We start from the raw sequence: 22,429 nt of genomic DNA, 5'->3' as shown, positions 1-22,429 counted from the left end.
CCAGCCAACAATGGGCCAATGTGGACAACACCCTCATTTGTTCTGGCCTTTTCTCGCTTCCAGTCCCCCCCACCTCTATCTTTCAGTCTGAAGAAGGGTTCTGACCCAAAACATCACCTTATATTTTCCCCAGAGATGCTGCCTATCTGCACTCAATGGAGGGGACAGAGTGGTGTAGTGATTGGGTTGCTGCCTTACAGTGCCAGTGACACTGGTTCAATCCTGACTATGGGTGCTCTCTGTACGGAGTTTGTACATTTTCCCCATGACCACGTGGGGTTTCTCCAGGTGTTCGTTTCCTCCCACATTCCAAAGACACACAGGTTTGTAGGTTAATTGGTTTTGGTAAAATTGTAAATTTTAGTGCAGGATAGTGTTAATGTCCACTATAGTGTGCAGCGATAGTGATCGCTGGTCGGCAGAGACTCGGTAGGATAAAGAGCCACTTTCCGCAGTATCTCGAAGGTAATGTGCATGATTGGTATCACATTGGATTCCTTTGATTATACCAAGGTATTTGAGCAATTTGCGTACTTGGAATGCATTGTGTCAACCTGCCACTGATTAAGGTGTATTATAGGTGACCACTTTACTGGTAGTGGTGAGGACATGCAGGGGAGGTCATGCTCCTAGAAGACAGTCTATATATCAATTTTCATCTGTGCAGATGTTCAGAAATGCATGTTAAAAAATAATCATTTTCCCATTTGAATTATGTGAGCACATATTTTATTCCATATCTCATACTTTGGATAGTGATTTTTGAATTTCTGTTACCTGGATAAAGGGGGTGGGGTCATCAGCATCAAGTAATCTCAAGTCTGCCACACAATAAAAATAATTTGTAAATGCAACAAGCGATGTAACTTTGTTAAGTAAATAAATAATCTGAGGAAAGTCAGTGAAACATCTTCACAAAATTATGTTGAAAGGTCAATCACATAAAACATTAACTCTGTTTCTCCTTCCTCAGTTATATCTGCGATATGATGAGCACTATATTTCCAGTCTTTTCAGATTTTTAACGTTTACAATTACTATAACTCAAAAGTTAAATAAGAGTTAATTTTGCATGTGATATAAATGCATTTCAAACGCTGAATAAAACAAAACACAAAGTTTAACTTAAATGTAGAATCTCATCCTGATCACACAATTATCTTTATTTCCAGATATGATATGCTTAACTTTGAAGATGCCATCCTGTATTTCAATTACATTTTAAGGCTGAACGGTTTGTTGCAGTGGTATCTTTTGATGAATGACCAAGATCTCTATGAATATTCAGCCAGCAATCTGACAATACAATCCACTAAAACCTCCCACAGTTGCTCAGTACTTAACCATGCTTACATTGACAATTTATCACAAAATGTCACAAATATTAAAATCTAGCAGTGAGCTGCCTTCAGTACTGCAAATGTTTTCATTAAAATCAAATAATATGCATGGGTTTTCTTCAAAAGGTATTGACTTATGTTGATTTTCCCTTCCTTACACCTTGGCTCATATTCTGATAAGTACAGTTCCATTTATAATTAAAACATCTTACTGCAAATTGGAAAATATAAAATGTGATTGAAACATTGACCCAAATATAAAATGTCAGAAGTAATCATGAGCAAAAGATATCTAATAATTTGCTCCAAGAAAGATTAATTAGTTCCAATAATGCTCTTTCAAGCTCACAGACCTGGGGATTATTTTGTTAATTTTGCTGCATATAGTTTGCAGCTATCTTCTGGAATCATAACAGGGCTTGGGCAACAACATTTGGAAAAAAGCTTGCATTCGGATACAGTGCAACAGTGAAATAAGGCAACAAGTGCACTGCAATCCAAGCAAACTCACAAAGCACCACAAAACGTAGAAAGAAAAAACAAATTGCCCAGTAGCAAAAAGACTGCATTTGACTTAAAAATCAAAGGCTGGAAATTGATCCTTTGAGTTTGACGGCAGTTACACAAAACCCAGCTGAGCCATAATGTTTAAGCACAAAGTGCTGGAGTAACTCAGCAGGTCAGGCAGCATCTCCAAAGAACATGGATGGGTGATGTTTCAGGTCGCCTGTCCACATTCTCCAGAGATGCTGCCTGTCCTGCTGGGTTACTCCAGCACTTAGTGGCCTTTTGCGCAAATCAGCACCTGCAGTTTGTTGTATCTACGTTTAAGAGCAGCACCATCTCAGCAGTCCTGGTTTACAGAGAGAGTGGAAGAGAATCAATAAGGTTCTGCAAACCTAATTGCGTTTTCTAAATGTTATGGTGTATCTCACTGGAAGGTCCATGGATCTGGGCATCAGCTGTGAACAGCACCAGATCCAGAGTAAAAATCTGATATAGAACTGTTGTCACACTCAGTCCAAAGTTATAGGTCTTGGACACTGACCATACCTAACAGCCAAATCTCATGCTTTCAGAAAAATATCAATGGATTGGCAACTTGGTAAACTTTTTTTTCATTGGATTTTCTTTTTAAAAAGCATATGAATTAAATAACATTCCTCAAATGTTTGATCATATTATCTCCCTCAGCTTCTGGACTTCTTGGGCCTCTCTCCTCGGCCAGATCCATGCTGCTTGCCCCCTCTGCCTATCCCTACTCCACCTTGGCGCTTCTTCTTTTGTGCCAGGGCCTCCTTTTTTAAAGAATGTACCCAGAAAGCATCAAAGGACCCAGGAGGCTGGTAACCCGGCTCATTTGCAGGAAGATCATCCTTCGACAGCAGAATGCAAATGGCAGGAATATTTCTTTTTACAGTTAAACTATCCAACCCCGCTTCAGAAACAATGGGTTCCCAGAGTTCTTCAACCTGTTTATAAAACAATTTGGTAATTTGATGAAGGCCTTTTATTCTTCTCTTCATGATTTCCACACAGGTGATTGTTTTGCTGACTGCTTTCCCGGTGCCAGTGAAAAGGATCTCTTTGGTACTATCTGACTCCATTTTGGCAATGGCGTAGCCCATGAGATTTCTTATTTTGCTGCTTTCTTTCACTTTCATTTCAATAGTATCTTTTGGAAGATTAGCAATTGGCTGTGGACAAGGCAGCTCGGTGATTTTTGTTTTCTTATAGTTTTCCATTTTAAGAAACTTCCTGCAATTCCAAACAGATGAATATCAGAACTTGTCATTCTAAATGTAAATTAGTTGTTTACATCTATACATCAATTTGTCTCTGTGATTCTAAATTATTTTACAATTATGTTACACTTCAATGGAAAAAATGTTGATTCTTCTGCAGAGACAAAAATGAAATAGCTGAAAAGGAGTTGGAAATTAGCAATTTCGTAATGACTGCACATATACTATTAATATTTGGGGGGGGAAAGATTTAAAAGCAACCCCAGGGGTAACTTTAACACAAAGGGTGGTGGGTGTATGGGACGAGTTGTCGAAGGGGGTAGTTGAGGCAGCCACTATTGCAATGTTAAAGAAACATTTGGACAGGTACATGGATAGGACAGGTTTGGAGAGACATGGGCCAAATGCAAGCTCCAGCTGCTACGGTCAGGCAAGTGCCTCCGCTGTCACGCTGTGAAAACAGAGGATGAGACGGAGTTTCTTCCCACAGGCAATCAGGACTGTTAACTATTGTAACTCCAGGGACTAAATTTTGTCTTCTCTGTATTAACTTTATTTATATGCTGTAACCGTAATTCTTTTTTGTGCACAATCCACAGGCATTGCCACTTTCATTTCACTGCACATCGTGTATGTGCATGTGACAAATAAAACTTGACTTGAAGTGGGACTAGCATAGGTGGGGCATGTTGGTCGGTGTGGGCAGGTTGGGCCAAAGGGCCTGTTTCCACACTCTGACTCTATGACTAATAACAACAAGCTGAATATGAGAGACCTGATGTGAAATTACATAAGGGTTTTCCCAGATGTCATATTTTCTCATGTTATACTTTCTCTATTCCTAAAGGTGCTTATCATCATCAGCACAGACATTGAGAAACCTCCAATCACTCACTGAGCAGCCATACCACGTTTTTAGAGGCATCCAAACCGGATCTGATCCACTCCTTGTCAGGTTTTAGCTCGTCTTAGGACCCAACAATTGCATGGCAAAAGTTGGTAACCTTACGCAACTTCGGAGGTCAAGGCTCATACCAGCATTTATAATCCAGAAGTTAAATACCAAAGACACTATAACATATAATAGAACTATACCAAATAAATTAAAAATGCCAGACATACTCAATAGTAACAGTTAAGGAATACACAGTAAACTGATGACAATTTATCCTTGTCTTTACTTTTATTTGTAATGAATGATCTCTTGCTATCCACTTTGCTGCTGTAACACTGTAAATTTCCCCAGTGTGGGATGAATAAAGGAATATATTATTATTATTAGGTGGGCTGCATCTACAAATGAAAAACAGAAATAACCTTTCTGGTCAAAGGCCATTCACAAGGACAATTGTTCAACTTCCCTTCCATCGACTCCATCTACACTTCATGCTGCCTCAGCAAGGCTGCCAACAAAATCAAGGATGAGTCTCACCCCAGACACTCCCTATTGTCCCCTCGCCCATCAGGCAAGAGGTACAGAAGTGTGAAAATGCATACTTCCAGATTCAGGGCCAATTTCTTCCCAGTTGTCATCAGACAACTGAACCATCCTATCACCAATTAGAGAGCGGTCGTGACCTACCATCCACCTCATTGGAGACCCATGGACTATTTTTAATTGGATTTTTCTGGACTTCATCTTGCACTAAACGTTATTCCCTTTAGACTGCATTTGCACACTGTGGACAGCTTGATTGTAATCACGTGTAGTTTTTCTGCTGACTGGATAGCATGCAGCAAAAAAAGCTTTTCATTGTACCTTGGTACTTGTGAAAATAAACTAAATTGACTTGAGATATTAACCCTGGTTCTCTCTACACTGACCTGCTGAACATTACCAGTATTTTCTGCTTTTGTTACCATATTCATGTTACTGCATCAACCGAGATCCGTGAGCATAACAAAAGTTGGATTGTTATTGAGCTTTCCTGATCGACTCTAGGAGAACCCCTGTGGTGCATATATTATCTAAATTATATGGTGAATGTTTTTTTGATTCTATAATAACCATACTATCTCTTCCATTTGCTATTGTAGACTGATTCAGGCCAAGCCTGCTTCTCACTCAGAGGTTAACCAGTTAAGTGACTTCTAGTATGGATAACTCAACCCACACCTGAAACAGACATGTAGATACAAGAAGGGGGGGGGGAGTAGAGGAGGGAAGAAAAACATAAAAAAGGGGATTGTTTGTAGATTAGTTAGTTAAAATTGGAGAATTCAATGTTCATGCCATGAGATTGTAAGCTACCCAAGCGGAAAATCAGGTGCTGTTCCTCTAGTTTGCAGGTGGCCTTTCACTCTGGGAATGGAAGAGACTCAGGACAGAAAGATCAGTATGGGTAAAATGATTAGCAACCGGGAGATCCAGCAAGCTTTGGCAGACCAAGCGCTAGTGTCTGGCGAATTAATCTATACTGGGTCTCGCCGATGTAAAGGAAGCCACATTGGGAATTGAATGCAGTAGATGAAGTTAGAGGACATGCACGTGAACTTCGGCCTCAATTGGAAAGGCTGCTGGGGTCCTTGGTTGGGGGTGAGGGAGGAGGTATAGGGACAGGTGTTACATTTCCTGCAGTTGAAGAGGAAAGATCTGTGGAATTATCTGCCACAGAAGGCAGTGGAGGCCAATTCACTGGATGTTTTCAAGAGCGAGTTCGATTTTGCTCTTAAGGCTAAAGGAATCAAGGGATAAGAGGAAAAAGCAGGAACGGGGTACTGATTTTAGATGATCAGCCATGATCATATTGAATGGCGGTGCTGGCACGAAGGGCCAAATGGCCTACTCCTGCACCTATTTTTCAATGTTTTCTACATTTTTCTAAGTACCCGGGGAGGGGAGGGAGCAGTCTCTGCAGAAAGGGACATGGATGGAAAAAATGTGACTGGTGGTTGGATCATGATGAGGGTGGCTGAAATGTCTGAGAATGGTGATGAATGTGGAAGCTGATAGGTGAAAAGTGAGGACCAGGGTAGCTCTACCCTTGTTTTTTCTGGGGGAAGGGGAATGGGAGCAGGACTACGAGACACAGAAGAGACGCAGGTGAGTGATGCATCAATGACAGCCATGGGTAGAAAACACGTTTACTAAAGAAAGAGGAAATCTTGGATGTCCTAGGAAGGAAAGCCTCACCTTTGGGAGCAGCTGCAGCGGAGACAGCGAAATTGAGAGTAGGGGATAGCGACTTTGCAAGAGGCAAGTGGGAGGAAGGTTCGTCCAGATAACTGTGAGATAACTGACCCACTGAGTTACTCGAACATTTTGTGTCTATCTTCAGTATAAACCAGCATTTACAGTTCTTTCCTATACAAAATATTTTGTTTAGTTTGGGGATACAGTGTGGAAACAGGCATTTGAGCAACAATCACCCGACCCATACACTATTTCTGTTACCTTACTTTTGCACACCAGGGGGAATTTACAGAAGCCAATTAACCTACAAACCTGCATTTCTTTGGAATGTGGGAAGGAACAGGACCACCCAGAGAAAAACCACTCAGTCACAGGGAGAACGTACAAACTCCGCACAGACAGCACCTAAATTCATAATCAAACTCTGGTGCCTGGCGCTGTGAGGCAGTAGCTCTAACGCTGCACCACTGTGCTGGAGAAGCTTAGTGGATCAGACATCATTTGGGATGGGGGGGGGAATGGACTGGCAACTTTTCGGGTCAGGACCGTTCTTCAGATCAATCAATATGATAAAAGCCCCCAAAACCGAAAGGTCATCTGTTCTTTCCATAAGAGTATAAGAGCAGAATTAGGTCATCTGGCCCATCCGGTGTACTCTGCTGGTAAATCATACCTGATCTGTACCTCCCAGAGATGCTGTCTGACCTGCATGGATCGTGTTGCAGAGGAACACGAACCCCTTCTCCTCCTATCCATGCTTTCGTTATATTGAAGATGGATCCCAACCCGAAACATCACCTATCCATGTTCCCCAGAGATGCTGCCTGACCCACTGAGTTACTCCAGCACTTTGTGGCTTATTTTGTAAACCAACAGATGCAATATAATGTAGATAAATGTGAGGTTAGCCACTTTGGCAGCAAAAACAAGGAGGCAGATTATTATCACAATGGTGTCAGATTAGGTAAAGGGGAAGTGCAACGAGACCTGGGTGTCCTTGTACACCAGTCACTGAAAGTAAGCATGCAGGTACAGCAGGCAGTGAAGAAAGCTTAATGGCATGTGGCCTTCATAACAAGAGGATTTGAGTATAGGAGCAGAGGTCCTTCTGCAGTTGTATAGGGGCCTGGTGAGACCACATCTGGAGTATTGTGTGCAGTTTTGGTCTCCTAATTTGAGGAAGGACATCCTTACTATTGAAGCAGTGTAGCCTAGCTAGGTTCACCATGTTAGTCCCTGGGATGGCGGGACTGTCATATGAGGAAAGACTGGGCTTGTATTCACTGGAGTTTAGAAGGATGAGAGGGGATCTTATAGAGACGTATAAAATTATAAAAGGACTGGACAAGCTAGATGCAGGAAAAATGTTCCCAATGTTGGGGGAGTCCAGAACCAGGGGACACAGTCTAAGAATAAAGGGGAGACCATTTAAAACTGAGAAGAAACTTTTTCACCCAGAGAGTTGTGAATTTGGGGAATTCTCTGTCACAGAAGGCAGTGGAAGCCAATTCACTGGATGAATTTAAAAGAGAGTTAGATAGAGCTCTCGGGGCTAGTGGAATCAAGGGATATGGGGAGAAGGCAGGCACAGGTTACTGATTGTGGATGACCAGCCATGATCACAATGAATGGCGGTGCTGGCTCGATGGGCCAAGTGGCCTCCTCCTGCACCTATTTTATATGTTTCTAATATCTGCAGTTTCAGTAATTTGATGAAGGGTCTCGGTCCGAAAGGTTCCTTTTCTCCAGAGCAGCTGCCTGCCCGTTGAGTTACTCTGGCATTTTGTGTCTGTTCCTCGATGATGCTCCATTCCCCCGGTTGCTTCCACACGCATCCTCACCTTCCAGCCTTCCACGGGCCGCTCTCCCGCTCTCCCGCCTGCGCCCTCATTGACCGGCGGTTTTTCCGTGGCGAGAACCCGGCGTCGCCGAGCGCTTCCCCTCTCACTGTACCTGTGTGTGTGGAGCCGCCGCCGCTTCCCCTCCTGCCGCTGCTCACAGGCCGGGCCCGCTCCCCTACTTCCGCCGCTCTCAGGCCGGGCCCGCTCCCCTACTTCCGCCGCTCTCAGGCCGGGTCGCTCCACTTCTTCCCCCTCCTGCCGCCGCTCACAGGCCGGGTCGCTCCCCCTCTTCCCCCTCCTGCCGCCGCTCTCAGGCCGGGTCGCTCCCCTTCTTCCCCCCTCCTGCCGCCGCTCACAGGCCGGGTCGCTCCCCCTCTTTCCCCTCCTGCCGCCGCTCACAGGCCGGGTCGCTTCCCTTCTTCCCCCTCTTGCCGCCGCCGGGCCGCTCTGTGACGGATGGCGCCTCCTCTACCTCCTCCTCCTGCCCAAAGACACTAGAGGAACAAGATGGACCACTCCGTTGATCTCGCCTGTACTGAAGTATAGACAGTACGCGAAGGGGCCATTTTAGTAGGCAAAACCCGCCGCCCGTTATGCCTCTCGCCGTGTAATCAGTGTTATTGGGGGAACAGTATGTGTGATGATACCATGAAAATGCAGAATATATCTCATCTATCAATTCACAGATCTTTGTTATTTTTCTTTTAGATGTTTCTGCGAGTTTCTGCCTACTAAAATGGCGTCATGACGCACTACGGTTTTTAGGGTCGAGTGGTCTATCTTGTTCCTCTAGTGTCTTTGCTGCTGCCTCCTCTCCTCCGTCGCCGGATATCATCTACTCGGCACCTCCCTCCCTCACTCACGCCATTTCCCGCGCGACAGCAGGGTGAAGCCGCGATGGCGGAGCTGAAGAGGCTGCAGGACCGGCTGGACAGACTGGAGACTCGGCTGTACGGGGACAGGCCGCTGCAGGCAGGACAGGTAGAGAGAGGCTCTGGCCCCGGCAAGCGGGAGGGGAGGGGAGGGGAGGGAGACGGATCTCAACCACACCGCCGCCCAGACAGTCTGATCAAGGAGAGCTGAGGCGGCCATCGTCTCTCCTGTGCAGCTTCCCATAGTATAAGCCTCAGCAGGCTATTCGTGCAGCTCCCCATAGTAGGCCTCAGCAGGCTATTAAACACTACAACCTCCAAATAAGCTCTGAACTACACGACTTGGGGGGCATTGGTTTTGTCTTTTGCACTATTGTTTTTTAAAATTTTATATGTGTGTGTACGTGCTGAACTTTTTTTTTCGTTTATTCTATTGTTTACTATGTTTACATATTCTGTTGTACTTTCATTGTTCTGTCTGGGACATATGACAATAAAACACTCTTGACAATCCCTTGATCTGTCACTTATCTCCACGTGAACTTCTCTTCATGATCTGGCATTCAAAACTCCAGAGCTCCACTACTCTCAATGGCCCCACCATTCAATGTGATCACTGCGAGTTGTGCTAACCCATATCTCCTTGCTGCCCCTCGGCTCCCCTGCGCCGCTCCCCATGGCTCTCAATTCCCCCCGATCTATTCATTGCCTCCACACTAAATACTTCTCATCATTTGGCATCCACAACTCTGGGGTAGAGAACTCCAAAGCTTCACTATTCTCTGAGGGAAGAATGAACTTCAGTTTTAATGGTTGGCCCTTTAAAACATGTTTGAGAGTCCCTCTCACATATCATATCATTGTTACAAAGCTTGCTTGTACATCCACAGCCATGTGGACGACTGGGTAGGGGAGGGTGGGAAGGAGGTTCAGTTTCCAGGCAGACAGAGGGACCAAGAGTTGGGTAGGAGAATTATATTTGGGAAAGGGAGGAGGAATAGTGGGCAGAGTCCAGGATAGATTAGTAGGGGAGAGAGAGCATGTATGGGAAAATCATGTGCAGGCAGAGGAGATATGTTGAACCTGAGATGTTTGGCATGGGCAGTACGGACCGAAGGACCTGTTCTTGATCTGTGCTGTACTATTCTATAAACAACAAAGAACTGGAGTAACTCAGCAGGTCAGGCAGCATTCTCTGGATGGAATGGAGAGGCAATGTTTCAGGTCGGGACCCTTCTTCAGATTGAACCAAAACCTCACTATTCCATCCAGAGGTATTGCCTGACCTGCTGAGTTACTCTAGCACTTTTTTTTGTTTTACTCAAGATTCCAGCATCCTTGTGTGTCTTGTACGGTTTTATGTTCTATGATAGTCTTGAGATTTTCTATATTGGGCCCATTGCTATCAGAATTTTGCTCCTGTTGTTGTGGTGGTGGGGGGAAACTTGGGTGGCAGATTAGTGGTGAGGTGTGTGACTACATTAGACAGGCATGCAATGGCTGTGTGAGGTGCGATGGTCAGCTGTAGTTGGGGCAGCTGCGGAATAGTTGGTGAGAAGGCTTGGACAGATGTCTGGTGGGTGGAGATTGGCAGTGTTGAATTGACAAGACAAACGGCAAGTTGCATGGTTGCAGAGTGTGAAGCCACTATTGGAGACCCTCGGACTATCTTTAATCAAACTACTGACTTTATCTTGCATGAAACATTTTCCCTTTATCCTGGATCTTTACACTGTGGACGGCTTGATTAATCCTGTATAGTCTTTCAGCTGACTGGTTAGCACGCAACAAAAAGTCTTTTCACTGTACCTTGATACACGTAACACTAAACTAAACTAAATTAATGAGTAAAACGCCTCCTTGGATCTGATTCCTGGCACTGAACTCCCACTAGCTATGATTGTCTCCAACGGGAGTTCTTAGGGTAATGATGAAACAGACATGAACATTATGAATGGAGACACAAGGAACTGCAGAATTTGTCCTGCCCCATCTTTTCCAGCTTTCTCTCTCTCCTTCCCCCCCCCCCCCCCCACTACAATTAGTCTGAAAATATGTCACATCACCTCTTTTCTGCTTTCTCTCCCCCCCCCCCTTCAATGTCTGAAAAAGGGTCCCAAAACATTGCCTATCCATTCCTTCCACATATCCTTGATGGTCAGGCGCAGCACAGAAAGGGCAGAGGGAATGGATCAGGGGGATTGAGGGGGAAAGACTGTCGAGGAGCAGGAAGGAGGGTGGGCAGAGGCCTCGCCATCAAAACTATTAAAAAACAGGTTTAGCTCGTTGGCCCAGTCCTGATTGCTTTCCCTCCCCAGGCCACTGGTCTTGTAGCCTGTATTGCTCTTCATCCCATTCCACACATCCCCATGTTCTGCTGAAATTTCAGCATCAGCTTCCTCCTGTAGTCGTCCTTGCCCTGTCTCAGTCTCGCCTTCAGGTCTTTCTGCCCCCGTTTCACCTCCTCCCTGTCACCATTCCTGAATGCCTTTTGGTTGAGAAGGGCCTTTATGTCACTGGTCACCCAGGCTTGTTGTTGGGGAAACAGTGTACAATCTCCTCAGGGACAACGTTATCCACACAGACCTTTATGCAGCTGGTAACGCAGTCCGTAAGTCCATCAATGTCCTCTCCATGGGGACTACAGAGTGCGTCCCAGTCTGTATCCTCAAAACAGCCCTGCAGGGCGTCATAGGCCTCTTGTGACCACCTCCTCACTGGCCTTCTGGTCTCAGGCAGCCTCTGGACCATTGGTTTATACCTGGGTAGGAGGTGAACTAGGTTGTGGTCGGATCTTCCCAGTGGCGGAAGGGCTAGGGAGCTGTACACCTCTTTAACATTGGCATACAGCAGGTCCAATGATTTCATATCCCTGGTGGGACAGTCAACAATATGAGTGAAAGTGGGTAGGGTAGTGTCCAGCGTCACGTGGTTGAAACCCCCCAAGATAGCGATGAAAGCACTCGGGTGTTGTGAGTGAAGTCTCGCGGTGACTGGATGATGTCACACGCACGCAGAGTGTTGGCGGACGGAGGAATGTAAACAGCCATCACAATGTCGTATGAGAATCCCCTGGGCATATAGTAAGGACAGAGACCCACAGCCATCAGCTCAATGTCTGGGCTACTCACACGCTCCTTAACCGTGATGTCACCGGGGTTGCACCATTTGTCATTAACAAGATTATCAAGCCCCCCACCTTTATATTTGCCACTCTCACTGCAGTCCCTGTCCGCCCGAACAGTCTGAAAGCCGTCCACACACGTGTTGAACTCAGGGATGTCCTCGTGGAGCCATGTCTCAGTGAAACACAGCATACTGCTCTCACTGTACTCCCTCTGGGTCCTCTCTAGTGCAGCTAGCTCATACATCTTGTTAGTCAGCGATCTCACGTTCCCCATTGTGATGGAAGGCAAGTATGTTTTTTACCTCCTTTTCTCCGCACGTCGTTTTTCCTTCGCCGGGCATCCCCTGTATTTTCTCCTCGGTTCCTTGGGAATTTTTTATGTAACCCTGGCGAAGCCAGCCGGTGGGGGTGGTCGGAGCATCAGCAGTTGATCCCTGATGTAGTCAACAAAGAGACCAGCTCCTGGTTGTTGCAATTCAGAGACAGAGACACGGTGAAAAAGTATCTCCCCAACGAGGAAAAGGATAAAAAGTTTCCCCCACCGCAACATGGTGCAATAAACCAACCAACTAACTATCCAATAAATAAACAAACAAATAAATAAATAAACAAACATGAATTGAATAAGTAAAAATAAAGAAAAAGACGATCGAATGTTGGCTGGCTGCCATGTGCACAGCGCCAGAATCGGAAACCAGAAGTTCAAAATCCCTCTAAACCTTTAGTATAAGAAAATAACTGCAGATGCTGGTACAAATCGATTTATTCACAAAATGCTGTAGTAACTCAGCAGGTCAGGCAGCATCTCGGGAGAGAAGGAATGGGTGACGTTTCGGGTCGAGACCCGAAACGTCACCCATACCTTCTCTCCCTCTAAACCTTTCCTATCTATGTACTTGTCTAAAACGTTTCTTAAACATTGTGATAGTACCTGCCTTGTTTTTTCTTTTCACGCAATTTCACTTTGGTGTTTTTTAAAAATTGAAGTCAAATCATATTACACCAATGTGATGTTGTATTAACCAACTTCAGGGGACTTATCTTATTTCAAGAAGAATCAAAGACTCAAGTGTTCAATTGTCATGCACATTGACAATGGAACAATGAAATTTATACCACAGATATTTAAGCAATTTAAGTGACTTAAATGAGCTGTGCTCTTAAGATTTGATTATGTCATAAGGAATAGGATTAGAATAAGGCATTTGGCCCATCGAGTCTATTCCGCCATTCAATCATGGCTGATCTATCTCTCCCTGCTAACCCCATTCTCCGACACCTGTACTAATCAATAAACTATCTCTGCCATAAAAATATCCACTGACATGGCCTCCTGTGGCAAATAATTCCACAGATTCACCACTTCCTGACTAAAGAAAATTCTCCTCATCTCTTTCCCGTCATTTAATTCTAAGGCTATGACCTCTAGTTGTAGACCCTCCCACTAGTGGCAATATCCTCTCCACATCCAAAATTCTGTATGTTTTTATCAGGTCCCCACTCATTCTTCTAAACTCCAGGGAGTACAGGCCCAGTGTTGACAAACACTCATCACAGGTTAGCCTACTCATTCCTGGGCTCATTCTTGTAAACCTCCTCTGGACCCTCTCCAGAGCCAGCACATCCTTCCTCAGATATGGTGCCAAAAATTGCTCACAATATTCCAAATGCGGCATTTCCAGCAATATTTCCAAATGCAGCCATATAGAGCCTCAACATTACATCCCTGTTTTTGTGTAAAAGCCCTCAAAATAAACGCTAGCATTGAGTTTGCTTTATTTACTAACCGATTTGACTTGCAGATGAACAGTTTGGGAATCCTGCACCAGCACTCCCAAGACCCTTTGCACCTCCGATTTCTAATTCTCACCCCATTTAGAAAATAGTCTACGCCTTTATTCCTACTACTAAAATGCATGACTCCACACTTTGCTACAATGTATTCCATCTGCACTTCTCTGCCCACTCTCCCAACCTGTCGAAGTCCTTCTGCAGGGTCCCTGCGTTCTCTACACTACCTGCCCCTCCACCTATTTTCGTATCATCCACAAACTTTGCTACAAAACCTTTAATCCCCTCGCCCAAATCATTAATATGCAACGGGGTGAACAGTAGCGGCCCCAGCACCGACCCTTGCGGAACTCCACTAGGCAATGGCAGCCAACCAGAAAAAGCCCCCTTTATTGCCACTCTTTGTCTTCTGCTATCAAGCCAACCTGCTATCCATGCTAGTATCTGACCTTTGATACCGTGGGTTCTCACCTTCTTAAGCAGCCTAACGTGTGGGACCTTATCAAAGGCTTTCTGAAAATCTAAGTAAACAACATCTCTGACTCTCCTTTGTCTGTCCTGCTATTTACTTCTTCAAAGAATTCCAGCAAATTTGTCAAGCAAGACCTCCCCTTCACAAAACCTATTTTATCGTGAACTTCTAAGTACTCTGTAATCTTACCCTTTTTAATGGACTAAAATCTTACCAATTTTTAATCAAATTTTACCATTTTCTTTATCCTAAGGACATTATATAAGAATTACCTAAGAATATTTGGATTCTTAGCTATTTTTCAAGCGATGAATTGTTTTACGGTTCTGTTTGTCTGGAATTCTGGGAAGAGGATCTTGTTTACTTTTTGTTTGCAGTTCACTTGCGGTCTCCAGTGGCTAAACCAAAGTGTTGCAGTTTTGTAAGATGTATTATAAATGCATTGAAAGCCAAAGTGTCCCTCTAAATAATTGAGTACATTTCTTTTTATTCTTTTCAAACGTGAGTGGATTTCTCTGTCACCAATTGATGGGCTATACGTCTAGATCTTTGATTAAAATTAATGAAAAGAACGATGAGATTGAGAAAATGACCTTTGTAGCAAAAAGGTCTTGACCCCAAATTTACACGATGCTTTTTTATCCATTGTATTCCATTGTTTTTTAGTTTGTCGATGCTGTTGCAAAAATCCAGTCCTCTTTGGGGACTATTTCCAACAAAAGAGAGAGGATAAAAACTTTGTATAAGAAAAGTAAGTAGACATTATGCTCAGTGCAAAATTGAATTACTTATTGCAATAATTTTGAAATTTAACTTTGTATGTCTTTTTCGAAATAACTTGATTCCAATCCTTTTCACTTTGAACTGTCAGATTTTATGCAAAGAAAATGAGTTGTTCATTTTAAAGTTTTAAAATCAAGATTATAAGCAATTACAAGACAGTTTGAAATCTATAAATCAAATAGAAATAAAAGGTAAATCAGGAAGTAAGGAACAAGTATCACAGTATATAATTTCAAACACCCCCACTCTGGGGAAAAGATTATGGGTGATTTTATTATCCTCTGTTCTAACCTATCCAGCGTTTCCTTTATAACGCAAACCTACCAGTCCTGGATACATCCTCGTAAATCTTTTTTTGAACCTTTCCAGTTTAATGACATCCTTCCTACAGCAGGGCAACCAAAATTGTTCAACGTACTCCAAATATAATCAATGTCTATAACATGACATCCCAGCTTCTGTGCTCAAAACTAACCAATGAAGGAAGACGTGTCAAATGCTGCTGCGATCATCTTGTCGACCTTTATTGTCACTTTCATGTAACTATGTACTTGCACACCTGAGTTTCTCTGTTCTGCAACAGCTTCCAAGGCCCTAACATTTACTACCCAGGTTTGGCTTACCAAAATGATATTTTAAGATACACTTTTATATCCGGACCTGCATGTAATTTTAGTTTACTCAATGTGCATTTTAGTTGTTAACAAGTTCGAGTGACTTGACCATCTGTTCATTTAACAAATTTGTAGTAGCTCAAGTTATTTAAAGTAAGATGATATTTAGTTAAGGTTTCTTAATCAAGAGTTATTATTCTTCAATCATAGTTTCTCCTAAGTTCGGTCAATAATTTGTCTTTGTGCAAAGTTACGTTTTGGTGTCTTTGTAAGGTTTGTTCCTTTTTATGTAAGTCTTTTAACTAGCTTTGTGTGTAATCAATATTTGCAGTTGATGATCTAATGAAGTTCTTGGATCCTCAGTACATAGACAGAATTGATGTTCCAGATGCTATGAAACTTGAGTTTATTCTAGCAGGTAAGGAACAGTTACTTAAATTCTTTAATGATCTTAGGAGAAATACCATTGATGATAAATCTCCTTTATCAACTCAAAATACAGCTGATATTTTTCTGTCAGTTAACCTTCCCGACTGCACTGCAGCAACTGACAGGCGATGCATATAATTTACATGCAACTATCATTCATTCACTATATTCTCGATAAATTATGTTGCTTTTACCCTGTTAGTTTCTTTGTTTATTTCTCCTTGATTTCTTTAAATCTACTGCTGTGATTTACCATGTTAGCAATTAATACTGTTAAAACTAAATCTGAAGGTATTTCACTTGCTCACCATGATCACCTATTGACAATATTTGCTTTTGTGCACAACATCTGTTCAACTATATCTAATTTAATATTCTATGGAAGTTTTTGTTTTGTCTTTGAAATTCCCAAAGCCCAAGTATTTAAAGCTTCTGTAGAGATTATTGGGTAGGAAGGAACTGCAGATGCTGTTTTACACCAAAGATAGACACAAAATGCTGCAGTAACTCAGCGGGACAGGCAGCATCTCTGAAGAGAAGGAATGGGTAACGTTTCGGATCGAGGCCCATCTTCAGACTGAAATGTCACCCATTCTTTTACTCCAGAGATGCTGTCTGTCCCGCAGAGTTACATAAAAACATGGAAAATAGGTGCAGGAGGAGGCCATTTGGCCCTTCGAGCCAGCACTGCCATTCATTGTGATCATTCATTGTGATCATGACCATCCACAATCAGTAACCCGTGCCTGACTTCTCCCCATATCCCTTGATTCCACTGGCCCCTAGAGCTCTATCTAACACTCTCTTAAATTCATCCAGTGATTTGGCCTCTACTGCCCTCTGTGGCAGAGAATTCCCCAAATTCACAACTCTCTGGGTGAAAAAGTTCCTTCTCACCTCAGTTTTAAATGGTCTCCCCTTTATTCTAAGACTGTGGCCCCTGGTTCTGGACTCCCCCAACATTGGGAACATTTTTCCTGCATCTAGCTTGTCCAGTCCTTTTATAATTTTATATGTCTCTATAAGATCCCCTCTCCTTCTAAACTCCAGTGAATACAAGCCTAGTCTTTTCAATCTTTCCTCATATGACAGTCCCGCCATCCCAGGGACCAATCTCGTGAACCTATGTTGCACTGCCTCAATTGCAAGGTTGTCCTTCCTCAAATTAGGAGACCAAAACTGTACACAATACTCCAGATGTGGTCTTACCAGGGCCCTAGACAACTGCAGAAGAACCTCTTTACTCCTATACTGAAATCATCTCGTTATGAAGGCCAACATGCCATTAGCTTTCTTCACTGCCTGTTGTACCTGCACACCAACTTTCAGTGACTGGTGTACAAGGACACCCAGGTCTCGCTGTACTTCCCCCTTTCCTAACCTGACACCATTGAGATAATAATCTGCCTCCTTGTTTTTGCCTCCAAAGTGGATAACCTCACATTTATCTATATTATACTGCATCTGTTGGTTTACAAAATAAGCCATGCAACTGCCCACTCACTCAACCTGCCCAGGTCACCCTGCAACCTCCTAATATCCTCTTCGCCGTTCACACTGCCACCCAGCTTTGTGTCATCTGCAAACTTGCTAGTGTTACTTCTAATTCCTTCATCCAAATCATTAATATATATGGTAAATAGTTGCGGCCCCAACACCGAATCTTGCGGCACTCCACTCGCCACTGCCTGCCATTCTGAAAAGGACCCGTTTACTCCTACTCTTTGCTTCCTGTCTGCCAACCAATTCTCTATCCATGTCAACACTCTACCCCCAATACCATGTGCTCTAATTTTGCTCACCATTCTCCTGTGTGGGACCTTATCAAAGGTTTTCTGAAAGTCTGGATACACTACATCCACTTGCTCCCCTTCATCCATTTTACTTGTCACATCCTCAAAAAATTCCAGAAGACTAGTCAAGCGTGATTTCCCTTTGATAAATCCATGCTGACTTGGACTTATCCTTTTACTGCTATCCAAATGCACCATTGTTCCCTCTTTAATAATTGACTCCAGCATTTTCCCACCACCGATGTCAGGCTAACTGGTCTATAATTCCCCGTTTTCTCTCTCGCTAAATTAAATCAAAATTTAGCTTAATTGTGCTCTCTTACAATCCATTGACTTTATGAAGGATGTCAGGGTTTATTATCCAAATGGTTTTAAATTTTAAAATATGTTAGAGAATTATTGCAGTAATCAATATTCTGTGGATAAAGCAGTAATTGAATGACAATGGTGCTGGCATTTGTGTGACATTTTATTTAGTGTGAGCAGCAAGTGCATAATCTATGGAGTAAGACAAGCTTATTGACTTTGGTTTTTTTCTCTCTCTATCATATAGAAGAGGAATTCATCCATTCCCAAGTACACCTTTTAGAATTGGTGAAGAAACAACAGCCTTATCTTGAGAGTGAGCACATAAAAGGTAAATGTCAGCATCTACCTTTTCCCATTTTCCTCGAAATCGCAGTTTTATTTATTTATTCAGATTCAGATGATTCTTTTGTTCTTTGAACTGACTATTCTGCACAAGTTTGCTATTTTAAGCTCTTTATATACGGCAAGGTCGCATTTAGTGTATCGTGTTCAGTTTTGCTCACCCTACTTTCGGAAGGATGGCGTTAAGCTGGGAAGAGTGCATTCAGTCATGGCTGATCTATTTTTCCCATTCTCCTACCTTCTCCCCATAATCTTTGATGCCTTTGCTAATCAAAAACTCATCAAACTGCGCCTTAGAAGTACCCAATGTCTTGGCCTCCACAGCCGTCTGTGGCAATGAGTTCCACAGATTCACTGCCCTCTGTGTAAAGAAATTCTTCCTCGTCTCCATTTTGAATGCGTCCTTTAATTCTGATGCTCTGCCCTCTGGTTCTAGACTCTACCATTACTGAAAACATCTTTTCCATGTCCAACATTTTTGCACAGAGGGTGGTGCATGTGTGGAATGAGCTACCAGAGGAGGTGGTTGAGGCAGGTACTATAACAGCATTTAAAGGACATTTGGACAAGTACATGGATAGGAACGGTTTAGAGGGATATGGGCCAAACAAGGGCAGATGGAGCATTTTGGTCAGCATGAGCAAGTTGGGCTGAAGGGCGTGTTTCTGTGCTGCATGATTGACTCTATGACACACAGAACATGAAGGGAACCTGAAATGTAGAAATGAATCTCCTCCTCATTTCTGCCATTATTTTTGCTGACCCCTGCTTCCCCTTACCTTCCCCTGCTTTTCAGTCTTTCCCTTTCCCTTTTCTAGTTTCTCTGTATCTTAAAACATGTTTTAACATTTTCTGTTCTGATAGATCCCCTCTTATCACTTTCCTTTTTGTGAATATTGCAGGAAATAACCCTGCTGTGCATTGTATAAATATCTAACTAGTTGATTGTATTTCTTCAGCTGTGTCTAATCATTCTTCAAAGGTGCAAGCACTGACCCAAGTTCAAATTGAAGAACAGGTACATAATTTCCAGCAAGTGTTATCCTTTTCTTAATTGACTTTGTTTCATAGAATAAGTTTTACACTGCAATTTAGCATTAAGAAAAATGGGATGCAATAAACTCTCCTGACTACTTTCTTTATTGTTTTGTTTAATTTGTTTTGAAGGAATAATTGCAAACTAGTAATGGGTAAAAATTTGAAAATCTTTTAATTATTTGAATTGGTGACTTTACTTGTTCTCCGCTTATGAGATATTTGTAAATCTATTTTCCTACATTTTTCCTTCTCTGTATTTTATACAGGATCAGTGTAATGCAATCACAGAAGATGTAACCAAGATGCTAGATGAGTATAATAAAATGGTATCCTTTACTTTATGGCGTTCATAATTTTTTTATCTCTTGGATTATGCAGCTTGTGTGCAATTCACTTCATTCAGCACAATAGCATTGACACTGCAATACACAGCCTAAAGAACACTTGTCTGCCACTTTTCAATTCCCCTTGTGTGGATTAAGGATAATGGGGTGGGGGGGAAGGATGAAAGTGGGAGTTTGCATTGTTTTGATTCAAGCATGTTTTTGATATCTTTTTAGTAAACATTTTTACCTCAAATTATATTTACAATGCATATTTTTTCTTCCCATCACCTAACGCCTACTTTCTCCGTGTGGCATATGAACTTAAAAAACATATAAAAGACATGGGTAATTTGGACAACATTTATTTAAATTTAACTGAGCTTCATCTGTATTTCTAGCAGTTTGGTATAATATGTATGTATATATGTATGTGTGTCATTACACGTATCTGTCAAAGGGCACTTGGGTTCAGATGGGTACATCTGATGAGAAATGATAAACATAAGAGGGTCCATTGAAACATATAAGATAATTAGGGGATTGGACACATTAGAGGCAGGAAACATGTTCCCAATGTTGGGGGAGTCCAGAACAAGGGGCCACAGTTTAAGAATAAGGGGTAGGCCATTTAGAACGGAGATGAGGAAGAACTTTTTCAGTCAGAGAGTGGTGAAGGTGTGGAATTCTCTGCCTCAGAAGGCAGTGGAGGCCAGTTCGTTGGATGCTTTCAAGAGAGAGCTGGATAGAGCTCTTAAGGATAGCGGAGTGAGGGGGTATGGGGAGAAGGCAGGAACGGGGTACTGATTGAGAGTGATCAGCCATGATCGCATTGAATGGCGGTGCTGGCTCGAAGGGCTGAATGGCCTACTCCTGCACCTATTGTCTATTGTCTATTGTCTATTGTCCATGCTAAGTGCATGTGCAGAAACTAAACCAAGTTGGAAAAAGGTTATGCTTATTTATTTCTAGGAGCTAATTTTATCCCATATATTTGGGTAATGATTTGTAAATTCTGCGTGCGTATTTCTGTTACTCAAGCGCCTGTAAGATTCTTTTGGGGGGGGGGGGGAGGGTCACCTGCAGTCAGCAGTTTCTGCTCTGTTTCGGTGCTGTTGTGGTGAGCTATTGGAACTTGGAAGATAGGCAATGGAATTATTTTTATCATCATGATTTGAAGGATATGGTTTAATCTCTTTTGTCATTCAATTTCTCTCACCATATCCCCATTTACATTTTTTTTCTTCCCTTTCTCTGGATCATAAATATTGTATTTTAACCTTTCCTGGTTCTGATAGATTAACAGATATTAACCTGACAAATTAACTCATACTTCCCTCTCCATGGATGGGGACCAGCTCAGTATTTACATTCCCTCTTTTTATAATATTTCAAATCATCAGCGTTTCTTGTATTTTGCATTTGTAGTGTAATTCGTATATGGAGTTAACACTTAAATTGTAATTCTATATTGTGCTTTCAGGATGCTGCAAGTACCATTAATGTACCTTAACTTTGTCCATCAGATTTTACTCCTTTCAAAACAATTTATTCAGTGGGAAGAAATGCTAACAAAGTTTGAAGCTGCAAAGCAAATAAAGCCACCCTCTGACTGACATTATGTGGAGTAAATGGATCAAAATGTGCAAGTCCAGAACATTATTCTGTTTATTCTCAATGTAGCATTGTACATGTAATAAAAAAATAAAATGTAAACGGTTCCAACATGTGTTCCTTATAATAATGTATATTAAAATCTTTTGCGGTAATATAACTAGCATGAATAAGTCATAGTAATCAGAATAGCAGATTAATTCCCGAGTGCTCGGTTTCACATCTGCAAGTTTGCATTATAATATTTAAAACTTAAACTAACTGTAAATATATCTTTATTTAAAGCAGATCAGTTATGTTGACTGTCGGTTTCTTTTTGTATTATTTAAGGTCTGGTGTGATTCGTGCAATTCTGATGCAAGCTTTTTGTGAACCTATGTACCACTAAAATTCTTCAGTTTGCTGCTGAATTAATTGTTAAGAAAATTTTATATACATAAACTAAATTCTTGCTTTTTTTTTGCATTATTGTGATAATTAATATGATAAACTGCAATTCTACCATTCTCTAATTCTCTTGCACATACTGTAATGGATGTCCAACAGTTGCCTCTTGCTGGGATCCTAGAATGTTATCATTGCAAAGATAGACACAAAATGCTGGAGTAACTTAGTGGATCAGATAGCATCTTTGGAGAAAATGGACAGGTGATGTTCTGGCTGATTGTAGTGGGGGAGGGAGAGACTGGAAGTGAGGGACAAAATAGGACAAATTGGGCTTGCAACATGACCTCGGGTAAGGAGGTTCCTGATAGGCTGATTAATGGTGTGAACCCAAGAGGGTTCATTGCAAGCTGCTGGTTAACAGACATTTAGTGAGAGGGGGGGAGGGGGGTTATAAGCTACCCAAGCAAAGAACAAAA

At 42.3% G+C, this 22,429-nt stretch overlaps 2 protein-coding genes across 5 annotated transcripts; one reads left to right on the top strand and one right to left on the bottom strand.

Moving 5' to 3' along the window:
* Window positions 1-653: 653 nt before the first annotated feature.
* Window positions 654-8,366, bottom strand: LOC144610408 (ribonuclease P protein subunit p25-like protein). Of its 4 annotated transcripts, none has more exons than XM_078429193.1 (3): window positions 8,172-8,366; window positions 3,981-4,156; window positions 654-3,098 (listed from the first exon to the last, which is right to left on the bottom strand). In XM_078429193.1, the coding sequence occupies exons 2-3, from the start codon at window positions 3,989-3,991 to the stop codon at window positions 2,531-2,533; spliced, it is 579 nt and encodes a 192-aa protein (XP_078285319.1). In that variant the 5' UTR covers window positions 3,992-4,156; window positions 8,172-8,366; the 3' UTR covers window positions 654-2,530. The 4 variants fall into 4 exon arrangements, with proteins under 4 accessions (XP_078285319.1, XP_078285398.1, XP_078285227.1 ...); XM_078429272.1 differs by lacking the exon at window positions 8,172-8,366 and adding an exon at window positions 8,060-8,089; XM_078429101.1 differs by lacking the exons at window positions 3,981-4,156; window positions 8,172-8,366 and adding an exon at window positions 8,060-8,159.
* A 26-nt stretch (window positions 8,367-8,392) lies between these two features.
* On the top strand, window positions 8,393-22,024 carry dctn3 (dynactin 3 (p22)). The gene is made up of 7 exons (XM_078429480.1): window positions 8,393-9,040; window positions 14,988-15,072; window positions 16,050-16,136; window positions 18,494-18,577; window positions 19,551-19,609; window positions 19,896-19,955; window positions 21,479-22,024. Exons 1-7 carry the CDS (start codon window positions 8,957-8,959, stop codon window positions 21,566-21,568), a joined length of 549 nt encoding a protein of 182 aa, XP_078285606.1. The 5' UTR covers window positions 8,393-8,956; the 3' UTR covers window positions 21,569-22,024.
* The last annotated feature ends 405 nt before the right edge of the window (window positions 22,025-22,429 follow it).

The sequence above is a fragment of the Rhinoraja longicauda genome, chromosome 1, assembly GCF_053455715.1.
Source record: "Rhinoraja longicauda isolate Sanriku21f chromosome 1, sRhiLon1.1, whole genome shotgun sequence".
In the NCBI taxonomy this organism is placed as follows: Eukaryota; Metazoa; Chordata; class Chondrichthyes; order Rajiformes; family Arhynchobatidae; genus Rhinoraja; species Rhinoraja longicauda.
This window is presented reverse-complemented; position numbering and strand designations above follow the sequence as displayed.